Consider the following 14,083-nt stretch of genomic DNA (forward strand, 5'->3'; position numbering starts at 1 on the left):
TTCTCCCTTTTTTTTTTTTGTAGAATGGGCCATTCTTTTTCACACGTCTGAACAGCTTTGTTCTAAGGCCAGTCTGGCAAAAGTGGGCTAGTGAGGAATGCATTACCCTGAGAGGGTAATGGCTTATGCAATGCCATTTGCTGCAGGGTCTCATTTGGATCTAATCTCCTTTCACTGTAAATTGCAAATAGCCACACTGAAAGCAATAGAATGAGAGAGTCAAACTTACAGTTTGGCAAATCTGCCCTAATAATTCTTATAATGCTGTCTTGGAAGGCTAGTGTGTAAATCCTGTTGCAAGCAGGGACATCTTCCTGGTAGTTTGCTGGGGAAGCAGCAATACAGCCTTATGCACTAGGAATGGGCAAGTTGAAGTCAACATCTGTAATGGGGTCAAAAAAACATGGGTTTTTAAGACTTAATTGGTTGCTTGATAATTCTAGAGCAGGCTGAGACCCCTCTCAGTAGTGGATAAAGTACTAAGACACTGTGATGCTGAGATCTGGTTTTGTCTTTGATGGGACTCCACCAGGATTTAGCCCTGGCCTTGCACTATAAGTACATGGGAGAAATGCCGGTTTGGGATAATTGTCTTTAGGACTCTGATCTGCTTAGCCTGCCTCGTGCCTTTGTGCAACTGCAGAGAGCAGGGATTTAGTCTGGTATGTTGTCTCTGTCTCATCATATGGTGAGTGATCAAAACAATTTCAACAGACTTTATCATATCTGGGTTCACTAGTGATCTGCCTTCCTGTTGCCTCCCTTCTCAGCTGTGTTTGGGACAACAAAAATGCAGCACATCTGTCAGACAGGAGGTATTGTGAAAATGGTTCTTGAAAAATCTTTCCATCTGCATTTCAGCAACATCTCTCTCTCTCTGTATTTTTGCACCCCAGAAAGAAACAGAGGTCCTTAGTGAAGCTCTCCATGAAGTGAGGGAAGAGAACAGGCTCCTGAAGCAGAAGAATGCCTCAATGATTAGAAAGAAAGAACACTATGAGTGTGAAATAAGTCGTCTCAATAAGGTAGGAACAGGAGTGAACTGCTGACCAGAGATCCTTTAATTCTAGGATATCTGCTGTCAAGCAGTGACACTACCACGTGCCCATCTTTTCTGTCCTGGGTGAACAACCTATTCGTGGTGGCAAACTCATGGTCATGGGGAAGCAAGCAAGAACTTACTTCAGCTAATGTCCATGCATGCTGCTCTTGGCAGGTAGTAGAGTTGCAAAAGTTGAGAGAATCTTTGGCTTTTCCCGTGAAACCTCTCTACATGTCATATCTAAGCTCTTTCTACTTCCTCCTTAGAACAATAGGGAAATGGCCCAAAGATGCTTTCAGATGCATCTATTGAATCACTGGGGTTAATAAAAGTCACACGGTTTAAAAACTCTTCTGTGTTTGAGAATAATGACTTCTGTTCACAAGACCTGGTGCTGTCTTACTGTTTGTATCCATATATATTCATACATATAAGTATTATGTGTATATATGTCTCACTGAGAAAATAGTCATTAAATAGCTAAATGGGATTCATTTTTTAACTGAAGGAAAGTAATAAAAGTAATTTTGCTTAATCAAAAGATCACATAAAGCAGTGGGTGTTTTCTAACAATTCTGTATTTCATGGTGAACCACAAACACTTCCTGAGGAAATGCACTGCAGTAACCATTGCTGGGTAACTTTAAGTGCTTTAACAAGCTAAAGGGCCATGATGTGCATAAGTCAAGCCAAACCCATAATGTTGCCATAATAAAAAATCGTGACAGAACATATGATCTCTTTCTGAAATGCATTGACAGGACTTGCTCAAAGCTTCAGTGTAACTCTCATTCAAGGTCTTGTTTGTTAAACAGTTTATTTCAGTGTTTTATTTTGCTGTCTTATGATGTGGTTGGAGCGAGACAGATGAGTAAATAGACTATTGTTTTAAATGAAGCATCAATTTCATGGAACACACTTTCCCAACAGTAATTTACTGATTTTCTGTGTATTTGCATCCTTCAAATCTCATGTCATTGCTTCCAAATGCAGTTTAAAAATAATATTCAGCTTATTTTTCTCCACTGTTAACCTTTTAAAGATGGAATTTTCTGGAGTTTTAGGGGGTTTTTTCCATCCATAATTCTGTGATGTAGAACCTCCTCAAAAAGGTATTAAAAAGTGGCTCAAAGGGGCAGAAGGAGGGATAATCAGTAAGATATCTCTATCTTCATCCTCCCATGCTGAAGTTCAGCCTTATTGATGTATTGACATGGCAGACAAGATTTGCCACTATTATAGCAATTTCCCTTCTGCACAATTCTTAGAGACAGAAGCTCATCAGATAAAAACCTTCCTTTTGTCTTCTGTGCCTTCCATGGAAAGTGCTTGTATTTTGTTGGCCTTTTGGTAATTAATACTAATCCCTCAGTTACTGGTTCTCTTCCTTGGCCACTTCCCTCTCTGCCTCTTCCCCCTCCAAATTATCTTCCCTCCTTCCCACATGGCATGAATGGAGTGTGGACAGCAAGGGAGAGATGAGGATCATTAGCAGGAATTGCACTTCTAAAAGGGGTGAAGTTAGCTGAGCTCATGTCTTATGTGAGAGACAGAAAAGTACTGAATGGTGAGTATTTGTGCTAGAGGAAAAAGGGTAGTGTATATATATAGTTTCAGTGTGTGGTTATAGACAGATAGGTGTAAAAGTGCTTAAAAATTATTCCAGTGCGAGGGAGAACTGTGTCATACTGTTAAATTTAAACAAAACCTGCACAGAATTATGGCAGAATTTCTCTGAAGAACGGAGTGGTACCAATGTGCGTATTCCTAACTCCCTCTAGTGACACGCTATAGACGACACAACTTCCCTCAAACCGGAGGGTTTAGTCTGCTCCACTTGAAGAAATCTGTGCTTAGTGCAAAAACCGTTTCAGTCAGACTTTACTGTAGTCACATTTTTAGGCCATCTTTGAATATTGCTTCTATGTTCTTGGGGGTTTTTGTTTGCTTTGGTTTTGGCCTCAGCTGAGTTTAAACACCCGTCTGTGTTTTCCCAAATTCCAACTTGCACAGGGAAATGGTGTTTATGGATGAGATTTGCAGCGGTGATTTCCATAGGTAAATATTGATACAGTTATAAGTAAAAGCACAGTCCCCTAAATGACACTGTCTCAAATTCATGGATGTAGTGTGGGATCTTTGAAAATTTGGATCTAGTCATGCATGTATGTGGTTTATATCCAGTGTATATAATCGAAGCAAGTGCAAGTGAAAAGAAAACACCCTTCCAATAATTTTAGAGGACTTTCTTCATTTTCATTTAGTGAATTTCTGGTTTGCAGTTTTGCTGTTTACATTGCAGGCCCTTGTGGATGTGTTGAAAAAGCAGCACTCACCTGTTCTTGAGACTCCTCCAGAGAAGGGTGACAAGAACAGCATTGAGGAGATGAGAACCCAACTTGAAGTTCTGAGACAGCAGGTAAGAACACCTGGAAGTAAGCCTGGATGGATTTCATACAATGTAACTTGGCCTTCTCTCCCAGGAATTGTGCCTAGTAGAATTGCTATGCAGAGCTTTTGAAAGGAAGAGCCAGGTTAGCTGTAGCCCATTCAAATGATGTTTCCCAAGATGCTGTGATCACAGCAGTGTCCACAAGGTGAAACTAAGTCCTTGCAAAGGGCTGGAGCAAGGACTTGGGGCAGCAGAACTGCTCTCCTGACTCTTGAAGGTGTCCTGCCAGCCCTCAGGGGCTGAATTTTATCCAGAGGGAATGTTACATTTCCTGAGTTGCCGGTTGTGTCTTCTGCTCCTTTTATCCTAGAAGTTGACAGTTGAGTGGACAGGACTTTTGGACAACTAGAGTATCGGCATTGCAGTTTTTCAAAGTGTGAGGCAAAACCTTTGCATCCATAACCTACATCCCAGTCACTACAGATGTGTGTTTATTTTTCTAATCTTTGTTCTGAGCAATTCAAGTGCTTTGTGCACTCTCTTTCTTTCCACATGAAAGAATCTGTTTAAAAACATTATAGTTTTCAGATACTACTACATTTTAGGTCTGTTGTTCTGGACAGTGTTAGGGTTAACGTTATTGACACACAAAAGGATGTGATCAGAATGGGAATTTTGTTCAATGTGAATAAAATACTTGTTTCTGTCACGTTTGACAGCAGAGCCAGATTTTGCTCTCTAATGTAATGCTTGCCACATGCTGGAGAACAAAATCCTGCACTTGATTGTACAATAATGAGTTATTTCATTCTACACAATAAAATAGAGTAAACCAATTTTTTTTTTCCAGAATTCTCATGAGGAATCCATTTTATTAATGTATTTTTCTAGTTGTATAAATCAGTACAGTGAGTCCAGATTTCCTTCTACACAAAATGGAGCAGAAGGCTCTAACTGTATGGAGGAAGGACTCCTGGGACTAACAGTGACGTGACAAAGTCTCACCAAAGCTTGGCTGTCATCAGCCCCTCCCTGGTCATGACAGAAGAGGTGAAGGCATTCATTCCTTGGGAGGTGTCCTCCTCTTTCTCAGGGCAGCAGAATGTATGGCAAAACTGCCAAAGTGTCAGTTTTGTAGCTTCAGCAGATTGTATAGCTGGGGAGTGAAGAGAGGTGGGACAGCAAAAAGGGAATCAGGACAGAAGCAATGTGGAAATGCTGAGGGAAGAAGTGTGTAGATGGACAAGGGATGCAGGGATTTCTGCAAGCCACAGCTCTGCCTCTGCTTCGGAGAGGCAGGGACACTCAGCATGCTCCAGGCAAGGGCTGTGGGGCCGAGTACACGGTGTTATTCAGGAAGGGGCTGATGTCTAGTGGGGGAACATCGGCTTCAGAACAACCCCTTGCAAAAATTAGCTGCAACAGGCGAGTTGTGAAAGTAGTTTACAGTGCCCTGTGTTCACTTTTTTCTTCCCCTGAGGTATTAACATTTCTTTAGTCCTTCTGTGAAGTCACAGTGCTGCTGCCAGCAGCAAGAGAACTGGATCTGTCCGATGGGCAGGGCATGAGCCACAGCAAGCAAGCTCTTTGGAAACAGACTGTCAGCAGGCTCTAGTGAGCAACCAAGGGGACATGAAAGGACTTCTGAAAGTTCTGGTGGTGGTTCCCACCCAAACATGCCTTTTCTGTTATTTGTCAGACGAAGTGCCACCAACCTCCAGACAACCAGGTGGATGTCTGCCCATTAGCTAAAGAATTAAGCCAGTCAGCTTAACACCAAATAATTTAAGGACTTCGTTTTGCTTCTGAATTCATGTGCTCACTGCCTGTGCCTGGGGTGGTCAGATATTTTTTTAACAGGATGAAGCTCTATGATTCCTGGCAACATAAAAAGAGCTAAGCCATTGCATCCTTCAGCATTTGAAAAGCAGCTTATCTTCTGGGAACAGGGTCAAACATCTGCATTTCCATTTTGAATTGAGTACATTACATTCCCCTCTGCTTCTACACTGGGGCAGATACAGATTCTTTGCTACCTGCTTGCACCTGAGATAAAGGAGGAAGTTAAAAATGCTTATAATTGAAGAGAAAACTGGAAAAAATGTTGGTAAAATGTTTGTTCTCATATTGTTAATCCCTTAAAGAGATCAATGGCATTAGTATTTGTTCTCTTGTTGATAATATTTGAAACTTGATATTTACCAGTTAGCTTTTTATGTTACAAGGCCCTAAAAGTAGTGAAGCTGTGGACTGCTTTGATTGACAGGTGCCATTGGAGAACACCCATTGCTTGTAGGTTTGTGTTGGTCATAGGAAAAACCAAGGGAACCTTTTGGTTGTAGTATTGTACAGAGGAGGGATCCCTTTGGAATGCACCCTGCTGCTTGGGCAGTGTTTAGAAAGCAACCAGACAACAAAGTGGATGAAGTTCACATACTGTTCATACTGATTGCAGGTACAAATATACGAGGAAGACTTCAGAAAGGAGAGATCTGACAGAGAAAGACTTAATGAGGAGAAGGAAGCATTGCAGAAACTTAACGAGAGATTACAGTCTCAACTGAATAAACTCAGCTCTCAGGTATGAGTCAAAAGAAAGTTCCCACTGCCAGCACATGTGTATTTTATTTTTATTTTCTCACTTTCCACACAACCCAAGGCTTTCTGGCTTCCATTAATTGACATTGGGTTTTATATGAGGTCACCACCTGGGATGAAATCATTCTGAAGTAATGCAGTAAGAAGATGAGAAACGATTAGAGAAGACTTTCAAAATAAGTAGATGAGGGGAGTATCTATTGCAAAACCTTCTCAAACATATCTTAAAATGGAGGCAGGGAGGCCGGCCAAAAACAAGTCCAGGGGACTTTGATTGTTTCACTGGCACTTGATATAAGAGTTGTAACATCAAACCAACCTCTGAAATAAAGAGCTTCTGTAGTTAATCCTGACCTCTGCAATTGAATTACAGAGTCATGTTAATATCACTGAGGAAAAAAATGGTCTCTACACAAATTAGCTGAGCAGCCGCTGCAGTCATTTTTTCTTGCAACATCCTTTTTATCTCTTCAAAGTAGTGTCAGTAGGAAGCCATAGTAAAGTCATGGCATGTAAAACTCTCTGAACTTTCTCAATCCCCATTAAAAAATGATGAAATTTTGGGGTTTCCTGTCCTGACAAAATTGTGCAATGTTTTAAAACAATGGCCAATTACCAAAAAGTTCTGTGATGATTTATTGTTCTCCCCAACATTGTTGTGAAACAGAAACTTCAGGATTGACTTATTCTCAACCAACCCAATGCTGGTAGGGTCTTGTAGTAGTATCAGAGGCAAGTTGCTGTCCAGTGCCCCTCATTCCCATTGGCCTCAGCAGGAGCTGAGTGCAGGTTGGTCATCCTGGCTGATGCTGGTGGCTGCTGCAGTAAGGCCCCAGACTTGTCAGAGCTTTTATTGATACTTGGAAGTATTTTGTGCAAATGTCAAAATACAATGCCAGAAGGGAATGCCATGATTTGCCACTCAAGGCATCCCAGGTATGTAGAAATACCTCGGACCAATCCTTTAGCAGTAACTTCTAGGATATTTCCCCCACTCACCAGCCCACTCCTGTGTGGTTCAATGAGGTAAAGAAGTTTTTTTTGTAGAAGACCATACTCCAAGACACCTCCTTCCTATATATTTTTGCATTGTCTAGAGACTGTAAAATCTAAATTTCTTGCACAGCCCCAACTGGTCAATGGACACTGTGAGAACCTTTTGCAGCAGTGGAAGTGAAGATGGGAGGTATAAAATAAGGGCTAAAAGGCCTTTCCTACTCCTTCCCAGCTGCACAGGAGCAGGAGAAGTGTCAACAGCACTGCACGTGCAGAACACACCTGAAGGGACTGTACAAGTGCTGTGTAGTGTGTATGTACAACTTGACTGTCCTTGCAGTGCATCAACTGGAGATGTTGTTTGCCTCTTTCTGCCTCAGCATTTGATTAAACAGAGCTTGTGAAGGATTTTAAAGATGAGAGGAACCATATAAAATATTTATTATTTTGTTTTCTTAAGTGAAATTATTTAGTTGTGACTCATAGAATGTTAATCGTCTTTTACCCCTCCTTTCTCTGTCCTTAGGCAAATTCCTGTTGACTCTGCTGGGATGCAGAGGGTCTAAGGAAAGGCAGACCCAAATCTCAAGGCCATCAACTTTGGTCCTATACCAAAGTTATTTACTTTTCTTGCCATACAAGTGACTGTCCATGTAGTTCTGCTTCAAACTATTGAAAGCTAGTTTGTGTAATGAAAATATAGAACAGTTCTTGAATATAGAAAACACCCAGAAATGTGTATCTTGAAACCAATATTTTTCTCACATAAAACATGTCAAGACTCTGGTGTGGCACAAGTCAGCTTTCCTAAATAATTTTTTAAATGATAAATAGTCTGAAGGGGCTAAACAAGCAGCATTGTGATCCATGCTGAGAGAGGAGGATTTCTTCCCCACTGCTTACTACAGATGGATTTGTACATGAGTATGTTGTGGCTGTTTTATCCTGCTGCTAATGCATTTCTTCCTGCTCTTATTTTTTGACAGACAAAAGAGCTCCCAGTGCAGTCTGAGAGGCACAGTTACCCACCTCCACTCTTCCTCTCCCCGTGTGTTAACTATGGGAGCTGTGGGATGGTTCTTCACTATCGAGATCCTCGAGTGCCTCCAGCACCTCACAGGGCACATGAGCAGCAACAGTGCTCGGTAAGGTTCCCAGTGCCTCCTGTGTCACAGGAGCACTGATTTCTCACAGCATGGTGACCACAGTGGCATAACTGGTGCTACCACAGTGCCACCCTCACCAGTAACTGAATCTGTGGTTTCCTAGTTTGTTGCTGGTGCCAGATCAAGATTTTGTGCTGGTTTTAGAATTAGCCCTAGTTCTGGAACAGCCTTGGTGATCTCTGTACTGTCTCTCTTCCCTGACTAGCTACCACAAAATGCTGACTTTTTTCCTCTTAGTTCTGTTCTTTTCTTCCTTACTGTTCCCATGTTTCGATACTGAACTGCCCAGAGTGCTGCCATGTGCAAATCAAAGCATGAGAGATCTGTGCACAAAGAGGACAAATTGCAGCAATTTGAACAAATGGCTGATGAGTTATACTTTAAGTAAATATCCTTACGTATTTTGAATTTACTTTGGCACATATTGTTTATCTATAATGCCACTAAGAAGAAAAAGGGGATTTTCATACATTTCTTTCCAATGACACTGGTGGTCATTCCTTAATTAAAAAATAAGGAGTTTTGCTGATTTCTTAGATTAATTTACTTCCAAAACACACATTCAGAGCCCTTCCTGGCTGTATAGTTACCCACACTCAGAAATATGGATCTGCTCTCTGGAGCCCAGTTGAGCCTTTAACAAAAAGTAAAAACAAGGCAGAAGTGGAAGGTATATCTGAATGTAACTAACACAGTGGGAAATTTGCCTTTTTTTCCTGGCACACAACAGGGTCCTGTCTTCCTTAGCATGTAAAAGAATAACTTTGCACTGGGACAGGTTATGTGAGGGGGAGTTATCTACTTCAAGGAAAATGCTGCTTCAAAGAATGATATTTTGAAGTGTTTTGGGTCATCTATGTGGGCTGTGCTTGTTCTAGTCTAGTGAGAATGTATTTAAACATGGTGAATGTAATTTTATATCCACAATATCTGTTCCTGGCTGTAAAGCTGTCACATATGGAAAGATGCTCATTATTTGAGAAATTATAGCCTAATTTTTGCAGGATGCATGTGAGGCTTTCAGACTATAGAAATCTGATGGAAAAGCTGTGGTCAGACAGGCAATTTCTGTGCTTCAGGAGTGTGCTTATCTGCCTATTTATCAAAGCTGGAAGTATTGCAGTATGTTTTTCACTGCAATTTGGCCACTAGCCCAGATTATTTTGGCTCTTCTCCCTGAACTTTCATCATCTGGGTTTCTAATTCTGTGAGGGATCACTGGGTTTACAACTCTGCCATTCCTGCCGGAGTGCTGGGGTCAGTTGACTGGTTGCTTTGTAATTCCCAGTTCCATTCTGCCTTCTATTGAAATTCTCTGCCTGTGTGAGTGCAGTGCTGCTGCTCTGAGCTTTGGGTACCTCCCTGAGCAATTCGTTAGCAATGAAGAAAGGTGTTAGAATTTAATGAGTGTCCTGATACATAGTCTTTTAGTCTGTGCTTTTGGCTTTTTCCTTCTTTTTGTATCTTGTACCTTTCTGTGCCTTTTTGACATGACGTGTTGTTTAGTCTGACATGAAATACACATTTCTGAAATTCATTCAAGTTTGTGTGGTGTAAATATGAAAGAGAAGAGCTGATCAGAGAACAGAAAATTCACCAGAAAACCAAAAAAAGCAATGCAAATAAGTGTAAGTCATTAGTGGAAAAACTACCTGTGCCTGAAGCAATGCAGTTTTGCTATGTATCAAAGCCTATTTTGTTTGCCCACAAGCACAGAATTCATTAAAAACTCCTGTGAATAGTATAATTTAAGTGACAATAGCTCCTGTTTTCCTGACAGTGTAGAGAGTGATTGCTGCTATGTAAGTACAAGTAACAGCATAACAGAAAAGGTAAATCTGTTTTCGGTACCTGCAGCTTCGTCCTGTCATCTTAATTTAGGCAAAAGTTCTTTAGAAGTCTATGAAATTTGTACCTACAAACTGAAATCTGTAAGATTCCCCTTGGGACTACTCGGGATTTTGTCAGAGCAATTTCTGCAGGACAAGAATTATTTTTCCAGTGTAACTAATTTGAAGCAGTAATTGCCTGGAATCTGACAAACTTGCAGGTACTACTGACACCAGACAGACAACCTAATACAGCTTCAGCTGGAATGTCTGGCCCCAAAGTTGTTTTCTCTAGTGGTAATTTGCTACTCATTTACCACAGTGTGTGGTATGAACTGTAATGCACTATTTCTTTCTTCCAGGATTCCCCTGGACAAAACTATGTATGCATGGATGTAACCTTCCCAATACTTCGTCTTATAAGAAAGATGGGAAATTTTTCTATCTCACTGTGTTTTCAATAAGTTATTTGATAACAGCTAATGTTATGGTTACGGTGGTGCTAACCTGTGAGGAAAGGGAGGAGGGAAAGAACCTTATCCAATGGTAAATTCCTGTCACACTGCAGCACGTTACAGATGTTACAGATATATTCAGATGTTACAGGTGTATTCAAGCTGGAGCAGCTTTCACTTGTCAGATGTACCATGTTTTCTGGGGTTCTCTAGTACAGAGATGCCTGCTAATATCTTCTGCTGCACCTCATTCCTTAGCCCTTTTAAAATCTGATTTGGTTCTGTTCATGTTTCTCTTGATTTGTGGGATCTAGAAAGGTTTAGACCAATGTTTCTATGGGTGCAGCATCTAAACCACAAGCCATGGAAAAGGAAGCCAGCTGAAGATCTTGGATCAATGGAAGTAGAAAGCTAAATACAAGGGTTTTTGTAAACTACTTTTGTATGAGTAGTAAAAAGCTTCCCAGCACAATTATATTTTTATCATGTCCCTGTTCTTTGTTTGAAGTGTCTGTGAAGTCCATATTGCTGCAATAATGTTTTATTGTTCTGTGCAGCCAGACTATCAGTGGTATGTTCCTGACCAGCTTCCGCCAGATGTGCAGCACAAGCCAAATGGTAAGAAAACAGCTGTACAGAGCATATTTTAAAGATGCTTTTTTAAAATGGAGGCCTTTGAGGGGTGTAGAGTAAACTTTCCTATTTATCTGTTGAGTGCTTATGTGACAGCTTTGCCTTGGAGAGCCAGTGTTGGTGTATCTGCAACGCAGGTGAGGTTCCTAATGTAATCCCATCTATGTTACAGCTTTCAGCTTCATTGCAATTCATAAAATGTCTCTATTACACATCATAGGGTCACACCTTTGCCTCATTAAACACCTGGTAATAGTCCTAAAGAAAAGAGATCCTCAGAATTCTCCTTAGAGCTTCTGGTGCTCCAGCTAAGACCAAGTTTAATGATGTGCCAAACCTGGGGCCAACATGGGACAGGTTTTAGAGTCCTTGGAAACAAAGTACAGGCTTCAGGATGTTGTTTCACTTTAAAGGCAAAATGCCCATTGCTATTCTTGATCTGCTCTGATAGTTCAGGGTGCCAGGTCTGAAAACAAAGTCATGTAAATAAAGAGAGTTCATTGGTTGCCAAAGTGTCAGTACAAACTGGTATTTGGAAACCAGGAGCAGTATTTTTGTACCTGGTTTTGAAATAATTCCTGGTTGTTTTGAAGTACTTGTTTCAGACCACTCAAGAGATGGAGATCAGAGAGCATAAGGAATCTCTTCTGGGTGGGAATCTGCCATTCCATGGTGCGAGTGGGTACCATATGGGGTGGCAGGGACTCACCACCAGAAGCTGTTTTGTAACATCTCGAAGAAGAAAATGGCTGCAGAGGAACTATTCCATTATTTACTGTTGTCCACATTTGCCCAGAAGAGAGGGTAGGGTGGGAACATAGCTCACCAAAATTGCTGATGAGCTTCCCATAATTACATGGCAACTGTTTGGAGGATTCTGATGTGGCTGTAGGGAGAGTAGTGCTGTGACTGCATGAGAGAACAGGAGATTAGTTTTGTCATTCCTCCCACTTAAAACTCGAAGTGATTTACTGCACCAGAGGATCCAGGGAGGATGTTTATAACAGGGAATGAAACAAGTCCAACCACCAACTGCAGCTGTGGTCCAGGGCAGTACACTGAGGGGATCTGAAGAAAGCGAGTTCTTCTTTTACCCTGCTTGATTCTGTGACTTCTGGCTCCCTGAAAAAACACTTTTTAAAATCTCTGCTCCATCTTTCTATTACAGTTCCTTGCCCAGAACATCCAAATACTTCCTTGTCAATGGGACAGTGAGTAGGACACTTGAAGACTCTCCCTTCCCTATTTTCTTCAGTCCTTATAAAGGGACTTCTTAACAAGTCCCATCACAGTGCTGTGTAGGATGTCAGCTTTAACATCTTCGGGGCTTTTACTCTTTTTATCTTGGCTGATGAAGCAAAGATGATTTTATTAGCCATTGATCATTCAGAAGTCAAAGTTCTACCATCAGTTAAAAGTCACTAGCCTGGCTTTATGTGTTATATATAGTGATCTGTATTAAATCTGCATGTAAGTATTTTGAGAAAGGTTTCAAAGATAGAAACTCCAAGAATATGTGATGAGAAAGTATTCTTGATGTTCCAGTTTCTTTGCTCTATTTCATACAAGTGCTAATTACAATGGTGGGTTTAAATGAGCCAATATGTGCAGCATATTCCTGATTCTAATTTCTCATCCTTCATTTTCGCATTAGATGATAAACTGACCAATAAATCTTATATCTGCTGAGCTAGGTCTTCATTACAGAAAAACAAATCAGCAGTGCAGCAACTTTTCAACATGAGGCAGTTTCCTTTAGGAATGCTGCTTCAGTAGATTGATGTTTCTAGGGAAAACCCTTAACTTTTCCTTAAGCTTTCATTTGACACTGAGTAATTTTTCTTAAGTAATTATTATGAAATAGAGGTCACAGGTTGTAACTTTAGAGCTGAACACAAGTGAATGCATTGGGAAACTGATGGTTTTTTATGACATTCTATCAAGACAGCTTGGTTTAAAGATATCTGAAGTCTGTGAGAGTCTCTGCATCAGCTCTGACTAGTTTGCTAGTTTGGGACTGTAGAAGCTTATGTCACTAAGAAGGAATTACTAACTTTTCCTGCAGTTTTTGTATAGATGTTCTTATACTGTGTTTTCCTCTCTCTCATCTCTCCTGTGTGAGGGAGGAAGATATTTGCACCCAGGTGCTTTGGCATTTGGCTTGGGTTCTCCAGGTCCTTCTGTAATGAGCTGGAATCTCATGTTTTCTGCTTCCTATGTGACCATATCTGTACTTCTGATTGGCACTGACCACTTTTCTTAGCTGCTCCCATGTCCAAAGGAGGCTATCTCCAAGGACTGCTGCCTGGGGGAAGCCCAGTTTGTGTTTCTCTTTCGTGTAAGAAACACCTCTTTGTCTGCATCTGTAGAAATAGGATAATCACTGAAATACTTTTCAAATTAAAATAACCCAAACCCACTCTGCTACAGAAATTTGATGTATCCTATTTGATCCTACTTTCTAAAGTTTCTACTCCAGTCTGTTATTTCCCCCCAGAGTTCTGTTTTGGCAGTTGGCAGAGGATCACTTATGCACAAGTCTGAGAAGCCAAGTTGCATCCAGCGCTGAACTGTCATGAAAGTGTGATGGTTTGGATCTGGTACTTTTTGATTTGAGCCCTTTCTAATTAGCCTGGAAATAATTTCTTCAGAATACAGGAAGGATAAGAGGAATAGGGAGGCAGAATTAGAGGGAAAAATTCCAAAGCAACCCTCAAAACACTCTGTTCATTTTTCCATTAAGCCTTTCATCCCAAAATGAGAATGAACAGGAGATATTCCATGGTAGCAAGACAATGGTAATTATCTAAATGAAATCCTTGCAATTTAGCTTTATGAAGAGAGTAAAGCTAAATGGAACTGCTGAGATTACAGCTGTCAAGTGTGGCTTGATGCAAAAACCTCGTGTCTGTTCAGAGTTTGGAGTAGTCGCCACCACTGGCTACTTGATCAGGGCTACATCAACTCACTCT

General features: G+C 40.8%; 1 protein-coding gene across 1 annotated transcript in view; it reads left to right on the forward strand.

Annotated features, from left to right (window-relative positions):
* The window catches only part of TNIP3 (TNFAIP3 interacting protein 3), a 42,266-nt gene that overhangs the window by 24,326 nt on the left and 3,857 nt on the right, over positions 1–14,083 (forward strand). The window contains 6 exon segments of the mRNA XM_009082223.1: positions 897–1,025; positions 3,345–3,461; positions 5,890–6,051; positions 6,757–6,768; positions 8,015–8,029; positions 11,036–11,096. Coding sequence (XP_009080471.1) covers positions 897–1,025; positions 3,345–3,461; positions 5,890–6,051; positions 6,757–6,768; positions 8,015–8,029; positions 11,036–11,096 — 496 coding nt within the window.

This window comes from Acanthisitta chloris, unplaced genomic scaffold (assembly GCF_000695815.1).
Source record: "Acanthisitta chloris isolate BGI_N310 unplaced genomic scaffold, ASM69581v1 scaffold31699, whole genome shotgun sequence".
NCBI classification, from domain to species: domain Eukaryota; kingdom Metazoa; phylum Chordata; class Aves; order Passeriformes; family Acanthisittidae; genus Acanthisitta; species Acanthisitta chloris.